Consider the following 23044-nt stretch of genomic DNA (forward strand, 5'->3'; position numbering starts at 1 on the left):
TGGGGCCGTTTACCTTACATATAGCGTTTTTTGTGTTTTCATCAATAAAGCAAGTAGGTATTTACATTCAGTTTTTATTTATATCAGTTAAAGTGACAATTAACGAAATGGAACTGCTGACGATGATTAAAACGGAACTCTTTAACGATGCATAGTTCACTTTGGCGATTTGTACTCTTGGTTAAGTTTACTAAGCCCGTAAGATTTATAAAGAACATTTTTATCAAGGTTTAGTCTGATGATAGGTTCCATGAGGGATTGAGGGAACTCCTCAAATCTTATAAGCATACATACAGCGAGTTTTGTATTTTCATCAACTAAATAACTAAGCATTTACAGTTACAAAGTGCCATTTGATAAAGTGGAACTGCTGATGAAGGCTTGAAGTCGGTTTTACTTTTTTTAGGGTTCCGTACCCAAAGGGTAAAAACGGGACCCTATTACTAAGACTCCGCTGTCCGTCCGTCCGCCCGTCTGTCACCAGGCTGTACCTCATGAACCGTGATAGCTAGGCAGTTGAAATTTTCCCAGATGATGTATTTCTGTTGCCGCTATAACAAGAAATACTAAAAAGTACGGAACATCGTACGGGCGAGTCCGACTCGCACTTGTCCGGTTTTTTCTTAATTATCTTAAGCCTTTTTACGTAATTATATACTTTTTTCGACTTTTAAATATTTGACGCTGTCATGTTTTTCGAATAGTAAAATAAACATGTCAAGAGAAAAAATAGTGATCTTATTTATAGAAAGCTACTAAAGTATGAATAAATACCTACGCAAGAGTAACATAACAACATAAAATGTACTAATTAAGGTATTTGCTTAAGTATAATATCGTGTAGGTTGTTTGTGTTATCCGCCTGTATTTTAGGATTTCGTTATCTATCCGAAACATGCGCACCCAAGTTATTTCCATGTTTTTGTCCCCCAAAACATGCCCAAAACCCTGATCGTGTGAAGAGATTTTATTTACTTTGACAAATAGAGCATTTGCATTAACTACAGATATGAAAAAACGGGACCCTTTAGGTATCACTTCGTTGTCCGTCCGCCTGTCGGTGGGTCTATCCGTCTGTCCGTCTATCCGTCTGTGAATCCGTCCGTCTATCCGTGTATCCGTCCGTCCGTCCGTCCGTCCGTCTGTCAAGACCCTTGATCTCGGGAACGGGTGGAGGTATCGAGTTGAAGAGGAATAAAGTAAATACGAGTATTATTATTTACTAGGTATACAGTATGTCCAAAGGAAGAGTGCTATGATAAGCAGAAGTAATTTTTTAGGGTCCGGTACCTCAAAAGGAAAAAAACGGGACTCTTTAAGGATCAATTCGTTTTCCGTCCGTCCGTCTGTCCGTCTATCCGTCTGTCCGTCTGTGAGTCCGTCCGTCCGTGTGTCTATCTGTCTTTCCGTCTGTCCATCCGTCCGTCTGTCCGTCCGTCCGTCTGTATGTCAAGACCCTTTATCTCGGGAAAGGGTGGAGGTATCGAGTTGAAGAGGAATAAAGTAAATACGATTATTATTTACTGTACAGTAGGTATGTCCAAAGATTTTCAAGTCTTTTATATACAGGTACTTATAGTATATTTTTTCCACGACAAAGCATGGTTTCATGAAACATTTCCCGAAAACGCGTAAAGAGGCACAATCCACCTGATGATGCCGACATGGCTCCCAGCTTCAACTGCCACAAATGCGGTCGCAAATGCCGGTCCCGCATTGGCTTATACAGCCACGAGAGACGTTGTTCCTCGCTTACAGACGCTGCATAAATCATCTGTCAAGATATTAAAGGCCTGAATGATGATAGTATTTTTTTTTTAAAGCTTTTATTAGGTCGACCTGTATGTAACTAACTATGTAATGGAATCTAAGGTAACTAATTTAACCATCTTCCAAGGATCGTAGCGTCATGAAAATTGGCAGCTGTATGTAGTTCTGATGACAATACAATAATATTGTGGTACTGTCGAACTGATCTGATGATGGAGACAGCAGGTGGCCATAGGAACTCTGTGATGAAACAAAGCAACCTAATTGTGTGTGTGTAGGGGTTTTAGAATTGTCTCGATGAGTATTAGTTGTCTATCGTAAGAAAAGTACAGTCAGCGATAAAAGCTTGTACCAAAAATGAAATTTTTGCCAAAAACTTATTTACATTTGCATTTAAACAGTGCTATTTGGTGAATGGAACTTTTTCATGAAGACCAGAATGTAACTTGTCCATGCCAAGTATTTAATAGGTGTTTGGGCTTAGGCTTTTAATTATTTATTATTTATATCCTCCCGGGTGGGGAGAGACGAAGGAAGAGACATTGACCAAATTCCACACGGGCAAAGCCTTGGCCACAGCGAGTATATAATCACTCCACCTTATAAAACAAAGTCCCCCGCCGCGTCTGTTTGTGTGTCTGTTCGCGATAGACCCAAAAACTACGGATCGAATTTTCATGCGGTTTTCACCTATCAACGGAGTGATTCTTGAGGAAGATTTAGGTGTATGATTTGTTAAGGTATTGTAACCCGTGCGGAGCCGGGGCGGGATGCTAGTACCAAAAATGGCGTAGTTGGTGTCAATTTTACGTAGGTTTAGGTAGAGAATCTTCAAAAATAAAACAATAGATACCTACAAAGCAGTTGTTATTGGCCCGTCTTTATACACCTGTATACAGTTATACATACACCATACGGAACATTTCATTTAATTGGATGGGTGATGGGAGGCATGTTTGACCTTATAAATGACTGTGCCCAAACATTTCCGAAACATATCGAACGTTTTAGTTGCAGTTTTCAGTAGTGTAAAATAATTGGTATATTTATAGTACCTCCTGTTATAAATGTAAATATAATATATTATTTTTTAAGGTTCAATGGACTGGCACTGGTTTCACCAAGAACGATGAGCGAGAAGCGATTGGAGCTAAAAACAGTAAAAACTAGAAATAAGATGGCGCGCGAGCAGCGAGAAGCGAGTATAGTTCTGGTACTTACTTCTGATAGTTTTGTCGCCCGGCTATAAAGCGAGTGGTCGAATGCGAGTTTGACGTTTTAAACACTGTATTTAAGGTTAACAAGGTCTACAAGGAAATATCAGCCTTCGTGAATTAAGTATTGTAACCTTAGTCACAGAATAGAAGTACAATGGAACCTCGATAGCACGGATCTCAAGGGAAACGCCAAAAACTTCGTGTTAACGAGGTTTCGTCTTATAGAGGGCATCGACTTAGAGAGGTTCTTGTAGGTTTTTGTTCGTCTTAAAAACACATTAAAAATTCGTGTTAGGCAGGTAATTATAGAAACGTAGAAATACAGTTTCTTTTTTTTCGAGTTACAGAGGTTCGTTAGTAATATCGATATAGATGTGGTAAAACAATACGACTATTTTTTCTAGTTGCATTGTCTCTCCGACCGCCAAGCGAACATCGCTTAGCGAGTACCTAACGCTGAGCGATTTTATCGTTGACAGCTTTTATCGCTGCGAGTAAAGAGTGTAATAGTGCACTGCCTTATGGGAATTTAGTTCAGATTCGGAAACCGCTACCAACTTTTAGTATGTTGTTGGACATGGCATTGGGTCTCGAAAACTGCCGGGAAACAGCGGCGCCGACCATCTACTTCATTCAGCCTCGATTAGCCTTTTATAGAAGCAAATTTTAACTACGAGCGTAGCGAGTAGTTCGAAAAGTGGAATCTTGAGTGTTGCAAGGGCTTCAAGGCTGTGAAGGCTGGCAGTATTTTCCCTCTGATCCTCTGAAATACATACAGGTCAGCCCTCTGGTCATTTGAAACCTCCATAAGGCATCTTGCTAACTCATAGAGGCGACGCCCGCTAAGCCCCTAACAGTTACTCTATGGCCTGAGGGTTTCAATGTTAGAGAAATGATGTACTACCTACTGCTTTTTATTTCTCTTAGAGTCTGTGCGGAGAGAGACGACTCATAGAATGTATTGATTCCCTTATGTTCCACGACTCTTCTCTTTCCGCACAGAGTTTATAGTTTATATTTGTAGTGCCAGGCAATGATAATAAAGGTCTAATTAATTTTAATCTTGTGCTCAACTACGGCAGAATTTGCTGTCTATGCGTGCATGTACTGTTTACATGAAACTACTGAACTGATTTAATAAACGAGGTGTCAATTCATTCGTGTTTGTAGCCCAGGTGACAAAAGCCACATTTTAACCAACTATCAAAGGAGGAAGGTACAGTTCGTTTGCTTGTTTAACAAGCAAATTCAATTTATAAATTAAGATTCCAGTCGAAAATGTCGTTTTCATGTATTTTATGTAATGTCTTTTCATTTAATACTCGATAATTAGAACAATTCTTTGCATAATAAGAGCGCATTAAGATAGAATTGTACAAATACAAATACAAAAATAGTAGAATTGTTGGCGCGCTTTAGTTTTTTTTCTACAACTTTCACAGTTTTTATCGGAAATTTAAAATTTAAATTGTAATGTATAGTTGAATAACTGGTTTATTTAATATTATACGCAACATTTTATTAACGTTTTTAGTTTAGCCAGGGGTGCGAAACTCCTGACTTCGGCCAAACTCGGCTCCGCTCGGCTCAGCATTGCTCCGAGCAATTATTAGGGTTGGCACCACTTGACTTCCTTTTGCATGCACGACCACAGATAAGATAATCACTTGAATTTTGACAACCCTAAATAGCAGAAAGAGATAGTGCCATATATTAGAAAGGGATAGCATGATTCGACCCTGAACCGCTGTCAAACTTCGGTTTTGTAGGAAGTTTCCTTTCTGTACGATAGTACTATTATTTGAGTCGCTTAACTTCAAACTCGGGTAAATCCATCTGTCAGATTATGCGATTTTGGTATTAAGAAAAGGTAATAGGGTAGATATTTGCTGAGAGGGTCGAATGGATTTACCCGAGTTTGAAGTTAAGCGACACATTTATTCTGTGGTTTAGCTATAAAATCGATATACACCTACTTTTTTCATAAAAAATGGTATTCCTGTGTTTATAGCTTACTGATGTGCCGTTCCCGGGAATAATCCCTAGGTGGGAATATTTCCGGGAATATTCCCATGAATATTCCCACACGAAGGGAACATTGGGGAATTTTGAAATTGTTAATGTTTACATATTGTGTTATAGGGGATTCTATCAAAACGTTATCCATTAAACTATTAACTGAGACATTAGACAGTGTAACTCACACAGGCAACTAAATTCCCAATGTTCCTGGGAATATTCCCAATATTTCCTGGGAATATTCCCAATGTTCCCGGGAATATGCCCATAGTTGTTGAAAAAATTGGAAATAAAAACAAATTTTAGAAAATCATCACAGTTTAATTAAAAATCACAGTAAATTGACTAAATATTTTTTCTAATAACATTTTTTCTTAAATTAACAAAAGCGTTATATAATCATCACATTTGACCTACTAACTAATCTCAGTGTATAAAAATTAACTTTAATATCATATATATAAAATTGAAAAACCAGAACGGGATAAAAAACGAGGGAAGAAGCGAGATGGCGCCTTACAAATTTCTAAAAAAGTTTTTGACACGTTTCTCGAATACGACGCACGTATGATAAGAAAAAACTGTTCAAATCAATTATCTAAATATGGGTATAGAACTAGAACGTAAAAACTACCGCTTTCGACGCGTATTTAATTTACAAAAAGGAAAAGAAATTTTCATAACAATCTTTATTGTATGAACATCGGCTATTTCTCGGTAACTCTCGGTTCGTTTCGTTTCGGTGTAAAGTAATCTAAATTATGTTTGTCATGTTGGTATACAGTTATTCCTACGTGTTTATATACGAAGCAATATAAAAAGTGATGTCAACCTCAACCTCAGTGTACGCCCATACGAGTGACTTATGCCAAATATGACATCAATCAAATTAATATTATCATATTATTAATAATTTGTATTTTGTTGTTTTAAATTTATTTTGAGTTATATTATTCGGAGTCAATTTGAATTCACAGTCAATCAAGTCAAAAAGAAATTCGACTTCGGCAAACATGGCCATTCGTCCGGGGAACGGGCTGCCGAGATAGGCCAGAAATACAAAGTGGATACGTTAATATGAAGTCCATCAGTTCAAGGGATGACTTTAGATTGCTTTAGAGATAGGTATACTTAATCAATTTGGAAACTGTTTTCTCGCGTAATACGATACGACTCGACCAGGTAAGATTTTTCTTCTTGCTGAAAGTCACCATCAGATATATCGGAGTGGATGAGGTATTCACAAATATCTAAAATCTGAACAATGTAAATTATAATGTAACTTTAAAGTGCATGTTCAGATATTTTTGAGTGACCTTGGTGGCTACGATATATATCTAATGGCAACTACACATTCATGAAGCCAATGTACAGTCAGTATGAAATAGATCAGGCTAAAGTTGCCAAATATATCGTAATATAACTTTGTTTCCATAGAAATAAGGATGTGTTCCGATATATTTGGGTATTGGAGAGACCAAAGCGGCTTAGCTTCAGTGGCTCGGACACAGAGAGAATGGGAGAGGATCTTGCCGTGAAGAGAGCGTACTTGGGACAACGAAATGGGAGACACCCGATTGGACGTCCTAGGTACCGCAGAAACGACGTCGTTGCTCAAGACCTGCTCAACCTCGGCCATAGCGACTGGCGAGAGCTATCGCAAGACCGAGAAACATGGCGTGATCTGGTATCGGAGCCCAGGACTCTTTTTGGATCGTTGCGTCACCGTAGTAAGTATTGTTATGTCCAGAAAGGAAAATGGGGACTACCTACGTTTGTATGAAAAGGCGATATATGGGCGGTGGTCGTCCTAATTCGTCTTAAGGCGGAAATTAATCTAATGAACATTTGTGCTGACTGGACTGTTCTTATAAAAATAAATAATAATTTTAAAAAATACAATCTTGCCATCATTTTATCTTATCAAATGACATCATTTATTGAGAAATTTGCGAATTAATTTATCTAAATAACGGTTACAAATAAGAAGTCCCTATCACAGAGTTATGAACACTGGCAGGGTTGAATAGGTACATAATAATGTCGGTAATTAACGAAAGACAAACTCTTTATTTCATTTACGCGAGCGGAGCCGCGGGCCCGCCTAGTAACAATATAAAATCTAAAAATATCTATAAAAGAGTATATCTATATGTTCATTTTTTGTCATTATCTGTAAATATTGGATTTACTTAGTTCTATAAAGTCTAATGCTATCACATATTCTAACTGTCTACACTATCAGCCACTGTTATCAGTGTCGTCAGAGCTTTGTGCATTTCGCATTGTGATATTTTCAACCTCAGTATCACTGAGACCCAAACATAAATTAGAGCTTTCCTCAATATCCACAATGTCAGAAAAGTCATCCTCAGAATCTGAACTTGCATCTCCTGAGTCCCAAACACAATCAGATAAAATTGGCATTGCAGGTTTTTGTGGAGTTGGTTTATTTATGAGTTTCCAATTGTGTGATATAAAGGTCACCTTTCCTGCTCTATTTGTTTTTAGGCGATTTCTTTTTTTCGAATGGATATGAGAAAAAGTCGAAAACGATCTCTCTACTGCCGCTGAAGTTGCAGGTACCGATAGTACTTTCAAAGCTATTTTCCCTAATGCAGTCTTCGAAAAAAGGGTTTCCCACCAAACTACTGGTTCCACCTTTTCAGCCATTTTCCACAAAAAATCTTTCTCATACATGTCTTTACGACTTTTATAGTTAGCGATATCCACTAATATGTCGGAAGCATCATCATCAGTCATATTGATTATAACATCGCATCCATCTAGGTGTTCTTCATTTGTTAAGCAAGCTCCTTGATTTTTGGGATCCAAAATTGCTGCGGCCAAATGTAAAGGTTTTAAGGCATTCAGTTTTCTTTCCTCAAACTTATTTTTGAAGGTGGGTAAACTGTCTTCTAAAAAGTTTTTGGAAGTCGGGGTGTCTAATAATTTATGTAGATCATTAAATGCTTTATGCACTAAGTGCACTGCGTGGTAATCTCCTTCCAACATTAGAATCCATTGGACAATTGGCTTTAAGACTATTTCTAGATCTTGCACTTCTGACCAGACATCTTCATTCAACAGTTCGATTTTGTATCGTCTCAATGGTCCGGTGGCCATATTCACTGCCATGTTTTGTAGTACAACTTTCGACTTCAGAAAACTCTGCAAACAAAACAAATAGCTGCCCCACCTGGTTTTCACTGGCAAATGGAGTGTAATATTCACAGACTTTTCTTCAGCGATCCTTCTATATTCAGCACCAAGAATGTGGGAACTTGAAATCGTTTTGATGACATTGACAATGTGCTTAAACAATTTTCTAATCTTTAATATCTTCAATATATCTCCTATTAAAAGATGTAAAGTGTGAGCTAAACACCCAGTCCATTGTGTTTGACTATATTTGCCGTGCAGAAGTTTGCCGAAACGCACCATATTAGCCGCATTATCTGTTACAACTCCAAAAAACTTTGATGTGTCGAACTCTTCCATTATATTTGACACTTGATTACATAGATACTCAGATGTGTGTCTGTTATTATCTGTCTCGATGAACTTGTAAAACAAGGGCTTCGGTGTATATACGATAACATTTATAATCGGCTCTTTCCTTATATTAGACCAGCCATCAATCGCCACGTGTAAAACGCTGGCTCGTTTTATTTTATCCGTCACGTCTAATTCTACTTCTGCGTATTCTTTATCCAAAAGAGTTGTTGCCAGCTGTTTTCGGGACGGTAATTTATATAAGGGATTCACCTTTTGGAATGCTTCTTTCCATAACGGATGCTCAAACAGCGAAAATGGTGAACCAGTTACATAAATCGCTCTTGCAATAGCTTGGTGGATTCCAACCTGAAAACAGTAATAAGTAATGTTACTATTGCACTTTAAAAAACACGTGGCTTTGAATTTTTGTGTGCCAGTGCAACGTGTGGTATTTTTATTTATTTCTGAATAGCGTAACGTAATTAATTTTAATTGTTTACATCATACAAGTAAATAGGTACCTTATCTAAAATTACAGTAAAATTACCACAGTTAAGTCTCGTTCTATATTTAAAAAAAAATAATTGTGATGTTATCTGAGTAAAGGGACCTTTGAGTAGAGGGTAGTATGGTGTCATCGTTAACAATGGCGTAAATGCCACTGACAATAAGCTCCCTTTACCAGATAACGTCACAATTAAATTACCACGTGTTGCACTTTCGTGGTCAATTCACTATCATGCAATACAATCATGTACTTATATTCTATTATTAACTTACAGTTTCTGCGGTGTTCATGATGCTCATCGATGTACTCGAATTATCTGTGACATCAGACATAGTAGAGTCCTGGTTTGGCTCTTGATATGGAATGTGAGAATGTGTAGAACCGCTAGGTTCACCATGCGATTCACTTGCAGCACTGCTGGACTTATTTTTTTCACGGTTTTTAAAGAAACACTGAACGTCACATGGTATTTTGGCACATTTGCTTAAATGGCAGGCGAATTTCGTAGCATTTTTAAATAAATACACAGTATTGCAATATTTGCAACAAAACGTGACTTTGTTGTTAACTGTATGAGTAGTAAAATGTTCAAACACTTTACTTTTCGGCCTCATGACTTATGCACATTGCACATCTACGCACGTGTTGATAGCACCAGATACGTTCAAAGACTGAGTAAGTGCACCATGGTTTATCTTTTTAGAAGAAGGGATACCAATATATTGAAAGAAAGAGATAGAAACATAAACTCTCAAATAACAAATAAAAAAATATTGCACATAAAATGCACCGCGAAAAAGATAAACGATTTTGTGATTGAACAAAAAAGCTTAAAATTTAGTATTTAAAACATGTATAATTTATGTATCTAGAATAAAGACGAGGTTTTTTGTGAACGTCATTTTATTTTTCAACGTATTATACATATTTTAACAAACTTTAATTTAAAATTTGATTTACCCAATCTGAATTGTAATATTCCCTTGATTTGGGAATATTCCCGGAAACAAAGGAATATGCCCGGGAATATTCCCGTTGGGAATATTCCCGTTCCCGGGAAAATTCCCACGGCTCATCACTATTATAGCTCTTAAACCATATTTTTTTTCTGCAAACAATGTTTAGGTGACTTATAATACATTTCATTTCATAATTTCCACATATTTGGTCAAATTTGGATTTTTTTGATATCAGTGTATGCCTTGAGATGTCATCTTTAATGTTGTAGTACATTTCTTTAACGTCCGACTTTTGGTTTGGTTATAAAATCCAAATAATCGAATATCTTTTTACCTCATTTTGTTTATTTTGTAAATAGCTCTTAAACTGTTGTATATTTTGGTACACACTGTATAAATGAAGTATAGAATATTTCATTAGCTTTCATTTAATACCCCACACGTGTATGTGCCATGTATAGTTTTGGTGCAATATGCAATATTCGCAACGAGACGGGAGTCATTTTGATGATATCATTCCGCTGAAGGCCTGAAGTAGATGGCCGGCGCCGCTGTCTCCCGGCAGTTTTGGAGACCCAATTCCATGCGCAACAACATACTAAAAGTTGGTAGCGGTTTCCGGCTCTGAGCTATCTCTTCGACTGTTTCCCATAAGGCATAGTACTTTAAAGAGAGTCCTCGTGCAATGTGAACAGCCAGCGATCAACTATTAATATACCTATCTATCTCTTTTATTACCGACACGGAATCTCTATCTTATCGCTTACGGGTCATTTTATTTAAAGTTGTCCCCTACACTTTTTTTTTAATTTGGGAAATTTTATGTTATTTCTACTCAGAATCACGAGCTCTTTCTATCCTAATAGAAGAAAAAAAGTGTGCCAAGGTTTTTATTTCCATTCCGGTACCATTTTTCATAGACTTTGTATGGCAGTCACGGAATGTAAAGATCGAAAATTTTATGGAAATTTCGGGACACTTTTTTTTAGTGTCCGACCGAAACATGTTTTTTTGCCGAAACCGAAACCGAAACCGAATGTTCGGCTTTGGCTCTAGTTTCGGCCGAAACCGAAACCGAAACCGAACCTTTTGTAGACTTGTTAAAATCGTTTAAAAAATGTCATAAAACCGCTTTTACACACATATTATGGAGCTGTCAACACCCAATGTCCTTGAAATTGATGTTACTTAACAAGTTTTTTTTTTAAATTACTAGAGTTAGACCAAGGTAATTTTGCAACGATTTTGATAACACACGCAGTGCAAGTGTTATTTTAAACGTCAAAACTTCTATGAAATTATGACGTATAAATAACATTTGCACTAGTTGCACTGCGTATGCTATCAAAATCATTGCAGAATTTTCTTAGTCTAAACTCTATTCATTCACCAGTCAAGCTAACATGTAGATACAGGGTCAACCAAAAACGCGAGCGCAGCGAGCGCGAAATTTTTTGTTAAAATATCGCAAGGCCGGGTACCGATCTTCACCTGGGCCTAAAAGTCCGAAGTGCCCCAGTGAGGCGAACTTTCATGCGAAGTCAAAGCCGTGCTTCAGGCTTCAGGATAAGTAGTTGAGCACAAACTCCAACCAATGTCGATTGTATTAAAAAGCCAGATATTTCCTTGAGCGCTGGTGGCCTAGCGGTAAGAGCGTGCGACTTTCACTCCGAAGGTCGCAGGTATAAACCCCGGCTCGTACCAATGAGTTTTTGGGAACTTATAGGTATACGAAATATCATTTGATATTTACTATTTGCTTTTCCGTGAAGGAAAAACATCGTGAGGAAGCCGGACTAGTCCCGTTAAGTCCTAGTTTACTCTCTGGGTTCGAAGGTCAGTCTGATGGCAGTCGCTTTCGTAAAAACTAGTGCCTACGCCAATTCTTGGGATTAGTTGTCAATTGGACCCCAGGCTCCCATGAGCCGTGTCAAAAATTCCGGGATTACACGAGGAAGATGATGAGTTTTCTTATTATTCCTTTGCCCAGGCCCAGTAACATGCGACAGTGCTATCTCATTTACTCCGATACAATTAGACAGTGTGCGCGTTATAGGTATTAACAGCCTCTTAAGACTGCGTCTAGTGGCGCCCTCATTAGTGGAATTGTGTTTTGATAATAAACCAGTTAATTACTGTACCTATACATGAATCAGTATATGTAGGTACATATTAATATTGTTGTCCTACTTATTCCCCAACTTTTGGTCTTTGTCACATAGTTTAGTTTCATAGTACTTTGATAGTACGAAGTACCATTTCGTAAGTTTCGGCCCGGCCGAAAGGTTCGGCCGTTTTTTGGCCGAAACCGAAACTACAGCCGAAACATGATTTTTTGGCCGAAACTGGCCGAAACCGAAACCGAAACCGAACCTTCGGTCGGACACTACTTTATTTCTCCTATTAGGATCAAAAAAGCTCATGATTCTGAGTAAAAACATAAAAAATCCCAAATATGAAAAAGAAAGTGTATGGGACACCTTTAAATAAAATGGCCCTTACACGTCCTTGAACTAGTGCATGTCCATCCATACTAATATTATAAAGGCGAAAGTGTGGCTGTCTGTCTGTCTGTTACCTCTTCACGCTTAAGCCGCTGAACCGATTTATTTGAAACTTGGTATAGAGATTGTTTGAGTCCCGAGGAAGGACATAGGATAGTTTTTATTCCAGAAATCATCCCTTAAAGGGGTGGTGTTTTGTATGGGGACTTAACACCAACTGCACAACAAACTTTGTCAATAGGAACTGTCCCGCCCGCGCGGTGTAGTACCGGCGCTGGTGCACGATTTAGTTGGGTATAGAATAGGGTTTACTAACGAATGGGCCAAAAACGTTTCCCAAAGTATCACATCCCAAACTATGTTTCCCAAATTATCATTTCCCAAAAAAATGTTTGGCAAAACAACTTATCGCAATTTTTCAGTTAGCAATAGTCTTTTTTGGCAAGTTATTGTTTAGCAAATAATTACTTGGACAAGTTTCATTTTACCAAGTATTATTTAGTAAAATAAGCATAACATTGCATGGGATACAATTTACATACCAATAGATATTTTTATTTTTGTTTTATTTGAAATACTTAATCCCGACCTTTGGTTATGTTTTACGCATAGAGGGGAAGCGGGGCAGATAGGCACAAGGGGCAGTTTTGAACACCCACACTAATTCCTTAACTAAAAACTTATGTTCACCTTCTGCAACACTAAAACGTGGCTTTGTATATGTGAGTGAGGTACCAGCTTCGGCACATCTCTCCTGCCAGCCGTTGCCGCTTAGTGCGTGAAAACGTGTTTCCGCGGTCGCATAGTAAATAAATTATGATTTTTTAATCGAGTTGTGGTGCGAAATTTTAGACTTTACCGGATGAACATCATAATGAGCGCTTAGTACGTTTATTCAGTAATAGAGTAAGCTTATTATTTTAAAGTACTTAATACCAAAGACATATCTAACTTCGTATAAGACGAATAAAGTCTAAGAAAAAAACGTGCCTCGGAATTGAAGCAAAAGTCATTCTCGAATAGATGGCGCACACACCTTTAGCCTATCCTCGGCTAGATGGCGTGACGACACCGTTTCATATTTAACAATTTTAACACATAGATATTAGTTGAATGAACATGGATCAAAATGATATAAAAATAATAAAATAATTTATCCATATATATACATTTTTTGATAACTTTATACGTTTTCATTTTGAGTTTTAGTCGTGTGTCGATAGATGGCAGTAAATTTACTGTGACTACAAAATTTACAATGAGAGGACCCCTCTATACTATCTATTCTTTTTGTTAATACTTAATAGTATATTTTTAATAAATTAGTTTTCATTTATTTGACCATTGGGGTACTTTGGTACAATAAAGATTGGGGCAGTTTTGAACATGTCAAAGTGCCCCTCTAGTGTATCTAAGTGCCCCTGCCAGTTTTTTTGTTACAACCAACAACCAAAGTAGCTTTTTGTGAAAAACTGACACTGATTTCATTAAAAGTTTTTTTTTTGTAGTTTTAGTGCACCTGCTTAATAACTGGTTGTCAGCACTTTTTATTTTACTTCGTGTAAAAAAACGCCGAAATAACTATATACCAACATGACAAACATAATTAACTTAACTTACGAATGTAACATATTGAATATAAAATAACTTATTAAAACAAACTAAAACTACAAAGAAATTAAAATTAAAACTAAAATAAAAGAAACTTACCTATAAAATAAAAACCTAATTATAAAAAGAATACCCCCTCTAGCAGGTCCGCCTGTGGCATGGTACCCATTACGCTGGCGGCGTTTCCTCGCTGAACCGCCAGGACGAATATTTGCGGCGCTTGAGAACCTGGGCCTGGTCAGCCGCGCCGCCGGCCTGGGTGCGGGTCGCCTGGATATGGGACTGTGCGAAGGTATCTACGCACGTTGCGTCCCACACCCTACCTAGTTTCCACGGCACCAATGTGGCCCCGTCGGGGCGCCTGCCATCGTCCCTCGCCATGCCCGCGGGTTCGAGAATCGCAGGCACAGACGCGGTGGCAAGCGACCGACGGACCAAATCATTGATGGTACCGTGGCGAAATAGGCGGCCGGCGCTTTTGGGGCATGAAAGGCCATGCATGTCGGCCCAGCTGATCGACGTTTTTGCCACAGGCGCAAGTGTGAGGGACACATATTTTGGACCCAAGCCTTAAGCATATAGCTATTCTCAAGTTACTTGGGTCCAAAACGGTGCCTATTTGACGGGAAGGGAGTGCTCGTAGCCAATGGCCCGACTCGGGGGCTGATACGGCTAGAATTCGGGCACGTTCGAAGTCGTCCGGACTATCCTGAAGAAGTGTGGTATGAGCTGCTTTTAAGGGAGGGGAGTCCCAAGCCCGCTGAATGTGACGGGCGACTGGGATGTCCTCACCCGGACACGACTCACACCAGGCCTCCCTGGCCTCACTTAGATTCGCTATCTCATCGTCAGGTATCTGAGGAAGGTTTAAAATAATACCGACGAGAGATAGCGAGCCGTATACTGAGGACAGGAACGCGGGTAGAGCCAAACTGGCCGAAGTGCGAACGCCCAGTCCACCCAGCCTTATGGGTAGAACCGCTTGGGTCCATGAACTATTGTCGAGATGAATGTTCAGTGTTTTGGAAAGGCTTGCCTGAAGGGAGGAGTCTATGGAAGACAGGATGGACGGAAATTTCCAAATTGGGCAACTGCGGAGTAAATACATAAATTTGGGTGTAAATAAGCAAAAACGAATGATGAAAAGAGCCATATGGGGATTTATTTTAAATAGGAGGTCTGATGTATTATTGAATAAATTTAATTTACAGTTAATGACGGGTGCGATTGATTCGTCAAAAATTGGTGAGCCTAAAAGGGTGAGGGATGTTTTTGAATGAACGGAAATATTAGGTAAAACTGCGTTAAAATTTGTTAGTATATCTATTTTTGTATTCAATGGAACGTGATCTGGAATAAAAATTTCGCATTTAGTGAAATTTAATGCAAGCCCGATTTTCGAAAATTTATCTATGATAGATTGTATATCTTGTAGTACGGTTAGTGCGTCTCCGCCAAGGGAGCCGTCATCTAAGTACCAACAATTGAATTTTGAATTTAGACTAGAGATGATGGGGTGAATGACCAAACTAAAAATGGCAGGCCCAAGCGGATCTCCCTGTTGGCAGCCCATACTTGACAAGATAATATCATTTCCAAAAAGTAATTTTGAAGGTGCTCCGTAGCATTGCCAAATGTATTTGTAAAGTTCTGGTAGCTCTTTTTTTACTTCTGCTAACAGAGCACCGCGGTCGACCGAATTAAATGCATTTTTGACATAACTGTAGTATGTTCTAATAGCACCGCACTTATAGACGTTTTGTAATGTTTAAAAAGTTTACTACTGGTCAGCTAACTGAGTTGATCTGTAAAGTGTGCTCTGCGGGGCAGTTTGAAACACTTACGGGGCACTTTGATTCACGTGCCAAAACGATGTATCAAAGTGTCCCATGTAATGTATCAAAGTGTTTAGAGTTCATTTTGAGGCCTAAAATCGATTTCAAAAAAAGGTGTACCAAGCTGCCCCGCTTCCCCCTACGGATGTGATTAGTTGAATCATAAACATTATAATTTTTAAGAAAAAAAATACCGGTTTCTATGGGGGCCGGTGAAAGATTATTGTAGATGGTGCACTATGTAGAAAAGGAGGTAAAACCACCCACTTTTCTAGTAGCATTTCATTTCTGTAAGGGTCTTAGTTCTAGCCTAACCTAACCCACTTCTCTGATAGCAGTTCGGTTCTGTGAGGATCGCAGTTCCGACCTAAACAAACCCACTTTTCTAGTAGCATTTCGTTTCTGTAAACCTAACCTAACCCACTTAACGGCTTTTTTGGAATATAATATTAGTCAATAAAAATCGTTTGCTAAATAATTTTTTGTCCTAACAACATTTGACAAAGTAAAATCATGCCAAGTGATAATTTGACCAAATAAATTATATGCGAAGTGTAACTTTGCTAAAGGTTCCTATGGGAAATGAAACTATTGCGATAAGTTTGTTGGGAAGTGAAATTTGGCAAAAGGTATTTGGCCCAAACGAAAGTACACCATAGAATAGAGATAGTTTGATCTCGGGGAACGACAAAGAGTTATTTTCATTCAAGAAATCACCCTTTAACTGATTGAATAAAATAATAGCTACCTACCTAAATTAATAATTCCACGCTGACGAAGTCGCGGGCAAAAGCTAGTATATATATAACAGTAAGCTACAGAGATGAGCCACTGAAAATATCATTGATACACAATTAGACACCTAACCTATTTTTGTAAGGATATATTATTATCACTGCCAAAAGAAGGTTAAAGGTGCCCTCTAGCGTTCCGGGAGTGGGCAGTCAACGTGAAAAATGTTCAAATACTGGAAAGTGCAGGGGTCAAAATGTCCATACGGAACCGGCTGTCTATGTGGCAAAAAGTAGGTAGGTTAGGTTCGTTAGGTAGCTTCAGATGCCCGAAGGGCAAACCGCCGAGAAATAGGAGCCCCGCGAAGCGGGGCTCCGTCTAGTTACGTCTAGTTGCATAGACAGCCGGTTCCGTATGGACATTTTGACCCCTGCACTTTCCAGCGTTTGAACATTTTTTAACGTTGACTGCCCACTCCCGGAATGCCCTCTAGTAGTAGAAGGTATTGTCATACAATGAATGGTATTATAATATTTTTTTTCATATATATACTATGGACATTCCTCGATGGCATCAAGTTGCAACCGGAAAGCGATGATCACACGGCAAATCAAATCCTGAAGACTATAGCAGCCACGTCAAAGAAAGATATACCTATCTACCTACCTACCTACCTACCTATTAAAAAAAATGTTTATGCTTTCTCGTTTGATATGTAAGAATGTATGTCAATAAGATGTTATTAGTTAAGACTGCGTCGACCGTCCAATGGCACCCTCATTGGGGCAATTATGATTTCTAAAAAATACAAGGCAATTAATTAAACTATCATATAAATGATCATATTAATATAATATGGGATCCTATTTGAAAGCAATTTTACAATCATGATCATACACGCCATATTTGTTAAAATTGTTGTTATTTAATTACCCTATGATTAAAAATTAAATTAAATTGATTTAAGACCAACAAAGGATCAATTTCGTCATTTTAATTTTAATCTTTCAACGAATGTTAGTAGGCATACACACAAATTTATTAACTAACTACATATTTACAGATGATGGTGTAATAACAACAATTTTGTGTGGTACTATACAGCACGTCCACGGATGATTTTATTATTTCTTTTGCGGTACATATTCATGAAAAGAAATGTACTTTTATGTACTTATGTTTTAAAAAAATGTACTCGCACGGTTTTGGCATAGCGACATACAGGTCGTGGTCGTGCTGGGTAGATACTGCCTGGCACGACCACACTATATTTATGGTTAATTTAATGTCAAATGAATACAAAACAAATGTACTCAAATTGTACTATGTACAAGCACATCAAAATGTGACAGTCATACTGCAAAAATCGCTGTCATGATTAAAAAAGGTGAACCTAAGGGCTGATTTAGACGGCGCGCGAACTCGCATGCGACTTTCATTACATTTTTTTGATCGGCTGGTGGCATCGTTTCCGCCATTATAAACGATGCTCCGATACAAATACAACGCTGCTCGTCGCAGTGCGGCGTAAACGCCATCGACAATAAGGTCCCTTTACATTGATGATCCCACATTTAGACATTATGCGCGCGCGAACTCTCATGAGATTTTAGTTATTTCAACCAGCCGATCAAAAAAAATGTAATGAAAGTCGCATGCGAGTTCGCGCGCCGTCTAAATCAGCCCTTAGGTTCACCTTTTTAGAGCACCGTACAAAACTTTGTTCACGGTGCTCTTATTTAATCATGACAGCGATTTTTGCAGTATGACTGTCACATTTTGATGTGCTTGTACATAGTACAATTTGAGTACATTTGTTTTGTATTCATTTGACATTAAATTAACCATAAATATAGTGTGGTCGTGCCAGGCAGTATCTACCCAGCACGACCACGACCTGTATGTCGCTATGCCAAAACCGTGCGAGTACATTTTTTAAAAACATAAGTACATAAAAGTACATTTCGTTTCATGAATATGTACCGCAAAAGAAATAATAAAATCATCCGTGGACGTGCTGTTTAGTACCACACACAATTTTAACAAATTTGGCGTGTATGATCATAATTGTAGGATTGCTATCAAATAGGGTTCCATATATATGATCATTTCTATGATCTCATTGCGACCTTTGTATTAGAACAATAATAATCCAACCTAAATTTCGGGTCGACTATTGAGTTCAGGACTGCTGCCAAGAAACTTGATGTCCTAATATTTAAGGTGAGGCGGCACCAAGCATAGGTCCCTTCGTGCATGGAATACTGCTGCAACCTATGGGACGGTTCCGCCAAGTATCAGCTGGCAGCCCTGGACTCGATAGAGCGCCGGGCTCATATACTTTTTGGCGATGGCTGTCAAATCAAAGTTACAAAGTCTTGTTCATATCATCGCCGACGAGTTACATGTCTATCGGTGTTTCTAGGGAGTGCGCAAAAGAATTGCACGACCTGATCCCAGCTTTCCCTTTCCGGACGTCCAGGCGCGAGGAGCGAATGCACCCGTTCGTTGTTAATATTCCATTTGTCCGCACAAAACGATTTGCCTCATCTTTTTTGGTAAGGACGATTAAGGAATGGAATGCGCTTCCGTCATCTGTGTTTCCTGGGAAATTTGACCTCGGTCTCTTTAAAGCAAGAGTGAATAGGCTATTACTTACTGAGCCGGTAAGCTCCATCATCTTAGGCTCTGTTTTCACTTTCCATCAGGTGTGACTAGAGCCAATGCCCGTTCAGTTTATTATAAAAAATATATATACAAAGAGTACTATTGTATTATTTCAGTAGTTAGTGCCTTTGGGTATAGTGCGACATAAAATAGTAGAAATTAAATAAACTGGAACTATTAATATTCAATACTAAATTGTTGCCATGTTTAAGCATTTTACGTCAAAAAAGGGATAGTAACGTAGAAAGTGGCGCCCTCATTTATTTTCTACTGGTTTCTGTCGCACTGTAGTTTGAGGCAGGAAATAGGCAATATTACGCAAAACCCTGCGTAGAGGGCGTTACCGTCCGTGCATTACATGACATGCACCGTCAAACTATTTGTATTTGTGCATTACCTGTAATGCACGGACGTATCGGTCCATGTCAGTAGTGAAGGCGAGGGACAGTTAAAGTGTTAATAATAATAGCACAACCCAGGGCCTATCACTCTTGGCCATTCGATCGACAGAGAGGCAGACAACGAAATTTCGATTAACGCGTTTTGCGGTAGGCCATATGTAAACATAGGTACTGTAAACAAATCACCTAGATGCATCAATATCATAGTGAAAATTGTGAAGAAACTCCGGGGGGTCAGGGCTTTGCACATAGCAAGACCGGGCCGGGCCCGCACCGTGCCATTCCCGAGCCCTGCATGGTGATGACATAACGCTTTGCATAGAAAACGAAGCTCCGGAAGCTCCGGCCCGGCCACAGCCCGGTCTAACATGAGTCATCCTAAACTGGAAAAAAACCGGAAAAACTAAATTTTGTGAAATGATCGATAAGCATTTGATTTTTTCCGGGATTTTCATCCCTAATTCCACCCAGTAATAAAAAACGGACTTTTCTAAATATGGTTAAAGTACAACTTGGTTTATGAACGTGAATAAGCATTTTTGAGCGTTCATAGGTGAATGTGTGGAGCGAGCATTATTTGACGTATAGGTGTGGGTTTAACAAAAAGAACGCTTGTCAATAAGGCGTTCGTGCTGTTAAAATTCAATTAATAATAGCCTTTATCGACCATCAACAGTGTAGTCCCCTTTTGATTGATGGAAATTGTCACGTATAGTTCCACTACTCGCCGCCGCACCGTGAATAGCGCGTTAGTTCATCTATCGCTCACAAGATGTCATTAATTCCTGTAAACGTATATACTAAAAAAAAAAGCTTTACTCTATGCTATAAAATACCCTTTCGCACGTCAAAAACTCCAAGATGGTGCCCAAGCCCATGGACAAAAAAGTCTAGCGATAGTATCCACACCTGTCAAAATTTGACATTAGCAATCCACAGTTAGGTGACAACGAAACCAAACCGACGTAACCGACATACCCCGAGTTCAAAGTTATAATAAACCGTATAGTAGTAATAAAACAAAGTTGATTTTTTCTTACTTATTTTTTCGATCGCATGTTTGCGATAGAATGCGATTCGACGAACATGCGATACAATCAACTGAGGATATGAAGTGGATTTCAAATGTCAGATAAGTACGTGTCGAATTTGGCCCCAGGTAAATCCTAAACGATGACCTGTGTGTAGCTACTGTAGCTGCTCGTAGTAGCAGAATTTTTTTAGGCTCGTCCTATAACAGATGTTTGTGTTTAGATCCAGTGTGCAGGTGAGGCACCGTACTCGGAAGATCTGCCGAGCTTGCCGCACGAAGTGTTTGGCGCCTTCGTGCTCGCTTCCGTGCCCATCGGCGACCTCGACAATATTGATCCCAGCGAAGCTCTCGTGAGTTTTTTTAATTAACATTTCTATATTAGCTTGTCTGTTTTCTCATCTTATTTTATTTTTCTTATCCTCTATGTTGAGTATGTATAGATTTATACTGGCAGGTTAGTTATCAATGTTATTATGAATTTACTAGAGTTCTATGTCAAAATGTCACAGCGCTAAAAGAAAGGAATATCTGTTATTGTGTTATAATGTTATGATGGTTTAATTTAAATATATATTATATTTCCAACGTCAGTGTATCACTCAATATGGTAGCAGGATCGTGTGAATGAAGAATAAGCGGCAAGATATCGACAAGTAAGTGGCAAAATGAGTAATAGCGATAAAATAATTATACCCGTGTTTGACGGAACTGAATACGCGAACTGGAAAATTCGGTTGATGAAATATTTACAATTTAAGAAATGTAAGGAAGTAGCAACTAGAGATAAAACAGACAAGGACGATGCTAGTAAATGGGAAGAGATGGATATTCAAGCCACGAATTATATTTACAGCGCTATTACCAATCGGCAGTTAGAATATATAAGCGAGGTAGAGTCGGCATATAAAATAATATTAAAATTCAACGAAATGTATTTGAAAGAATCTACCGCTTTACAAATTGTGTGCAGAAATAATCTAGAAAATATAAAGCTGGCTAAATATACGGATATAAATGTTTTCTTCGACGATTTTGAAAGATGTGTCAATGATTTGAAAAATGCCGGCGCCATTATTTCTGAAGGTGAAAAATTAAATTATATGCTAAAAGCGCTACCGGAAAGTTACAGCTACATAGGCGATTTAATAGACGTGTTACCGGAAACTGAAAGAACTGTTGAATATCTGAAAAGTAAAATACGAATGAAAAATTTACAAAAAGTAGATGAAGTGCTACCTAACCGATCGAACGCATTTAAAGTAAATACTGAAAATAAACCGACTTGTTTTACGTGTGGAAAGCCCGGTCACGTGCGCAGAGATTGCTGGCACGGAAGTCGTGGTCGCGGCAGCGGATATTCAGGTCCACATCATGGTCGTGGACGTGGTGACCATAATTTTAGACCAAATAGAGGTAGAGGATCTTACCAGAGCAATACATATTATAACAGAAATAGCTTCCACACATCAATTGTGCATAATTCGACGAAAAGTGAAGAGAATACCGTAAAGTTGGGTCAGATAAATTGGCTTTTAGACAGCGGCTGCACAGACCACATCGTAAATACAGATGAATATTTTGACAAATATATAACTTTAAAGATGCCCGTAAAAGTAAAAGTTGGAGATGGAAGATTTTTGAACGCAACGAAAGTTGGCAGCATTACAACATATTTTCCTGTTTATGAGAATAAAAATAAAGTGGTCATAGGTAATGTATTTTACATAAAAGAGATGAGCGCAAACTTGTTGAGCTATGCGAAGATTACAGACAATCATACAATAATTTCGTCAGGACATTTGTCAAAGATATATAACCGGAATAGAGAACTAATAGCAATTGCGAAGAAAGAGGACAGATTATATAAAATGACAAGCTTTATTACAAAAACAATTGGTGTAAATGTATAATAGCAAGCAGTAATATGACATTGAAAGAAAAACTTCATAGAACACTTGGTCATGTAAATTTCAATCATCTTGACGTTATGTGCAGAAAACAACTATTGGAAGGAATACCTGAGCAATTAGAGTCAGACTATATGAAATGTGCGATCTGCGTTGAAAACAAAATGCATAACTTACCATTTAATAATAATCGGACTAAAGCAGAAGATATATTACAGATTGTGCATACGGATGTTAATGGACCACATAGAACGACAGGACATCAAGGAGAAAAATATTTTCTAACATTTATAGATGATTTTAGCAAGTTAGCAAAAGTATTTTGTATCGGATCAAAGGAAGAAGTATATGACTGTTTTGTGGAATATGTAAATGAGCTACAA

The 23044-nt window shown here is 38.3% G+C and overlaps 1 protein-coding gene and 1 long non-coding RNA gene across 4 annotated transcripts in view; both read left to right on the plus strand.

Annotated features, from left to right (window-relative positions):
• The window catches only part of LOC134796969 (xanthine dehydrogenase/oxidase-like), a 48071-nt gene that overhangs the window by 17677 nt on the left and 7350 nt on the right, over positions 1–23044 (plus strand). The window contains exon 8 of the mRNA XM_063769163.1: positions 20976–21104. Coding sequence (XP_063625233.1) covers positions 20976–21104 — 129 coding nt within the window. The remainder of the gene's footprint in view (positions 1–20975; positions 21105–23044) is intronic.
• Positions 691–19417, plus strand: LOC134797008 (uncharacterized). 3 transcript variants are annotated; one of them, XR_010145031.1, is made up of 4 exons: positions 691–816; positions 2866–2983; positions 17232–17368; positions 19079–19417. It is a non-coding gene; the product is annotated as an uncharacterized LOC134797008 (long non-coding RNA). The 3 variants fall into 3 exon arrangements; XR_010145032.1 differs by lacking the exon at positions 17232–17368; XR_010145033.1 differs by lacking the exons at positions 17232–17368; positions 19079–19417 and adding an exon at positions 3067–3419.

Source organism: Cydia splendana, chromosome 14 (genome assembly GCF_910591565.1).
Source record: "Cydia splendana chromosome 14, ilCydSple1.2, whole genome shotgun sequence".
Classification (NCBI taxonomy): Eukaryota; Metazoa; Arthropoda; class Insecta; order Lepidoptera; family Tortricidae; genus Cydia; species Cydia splendana.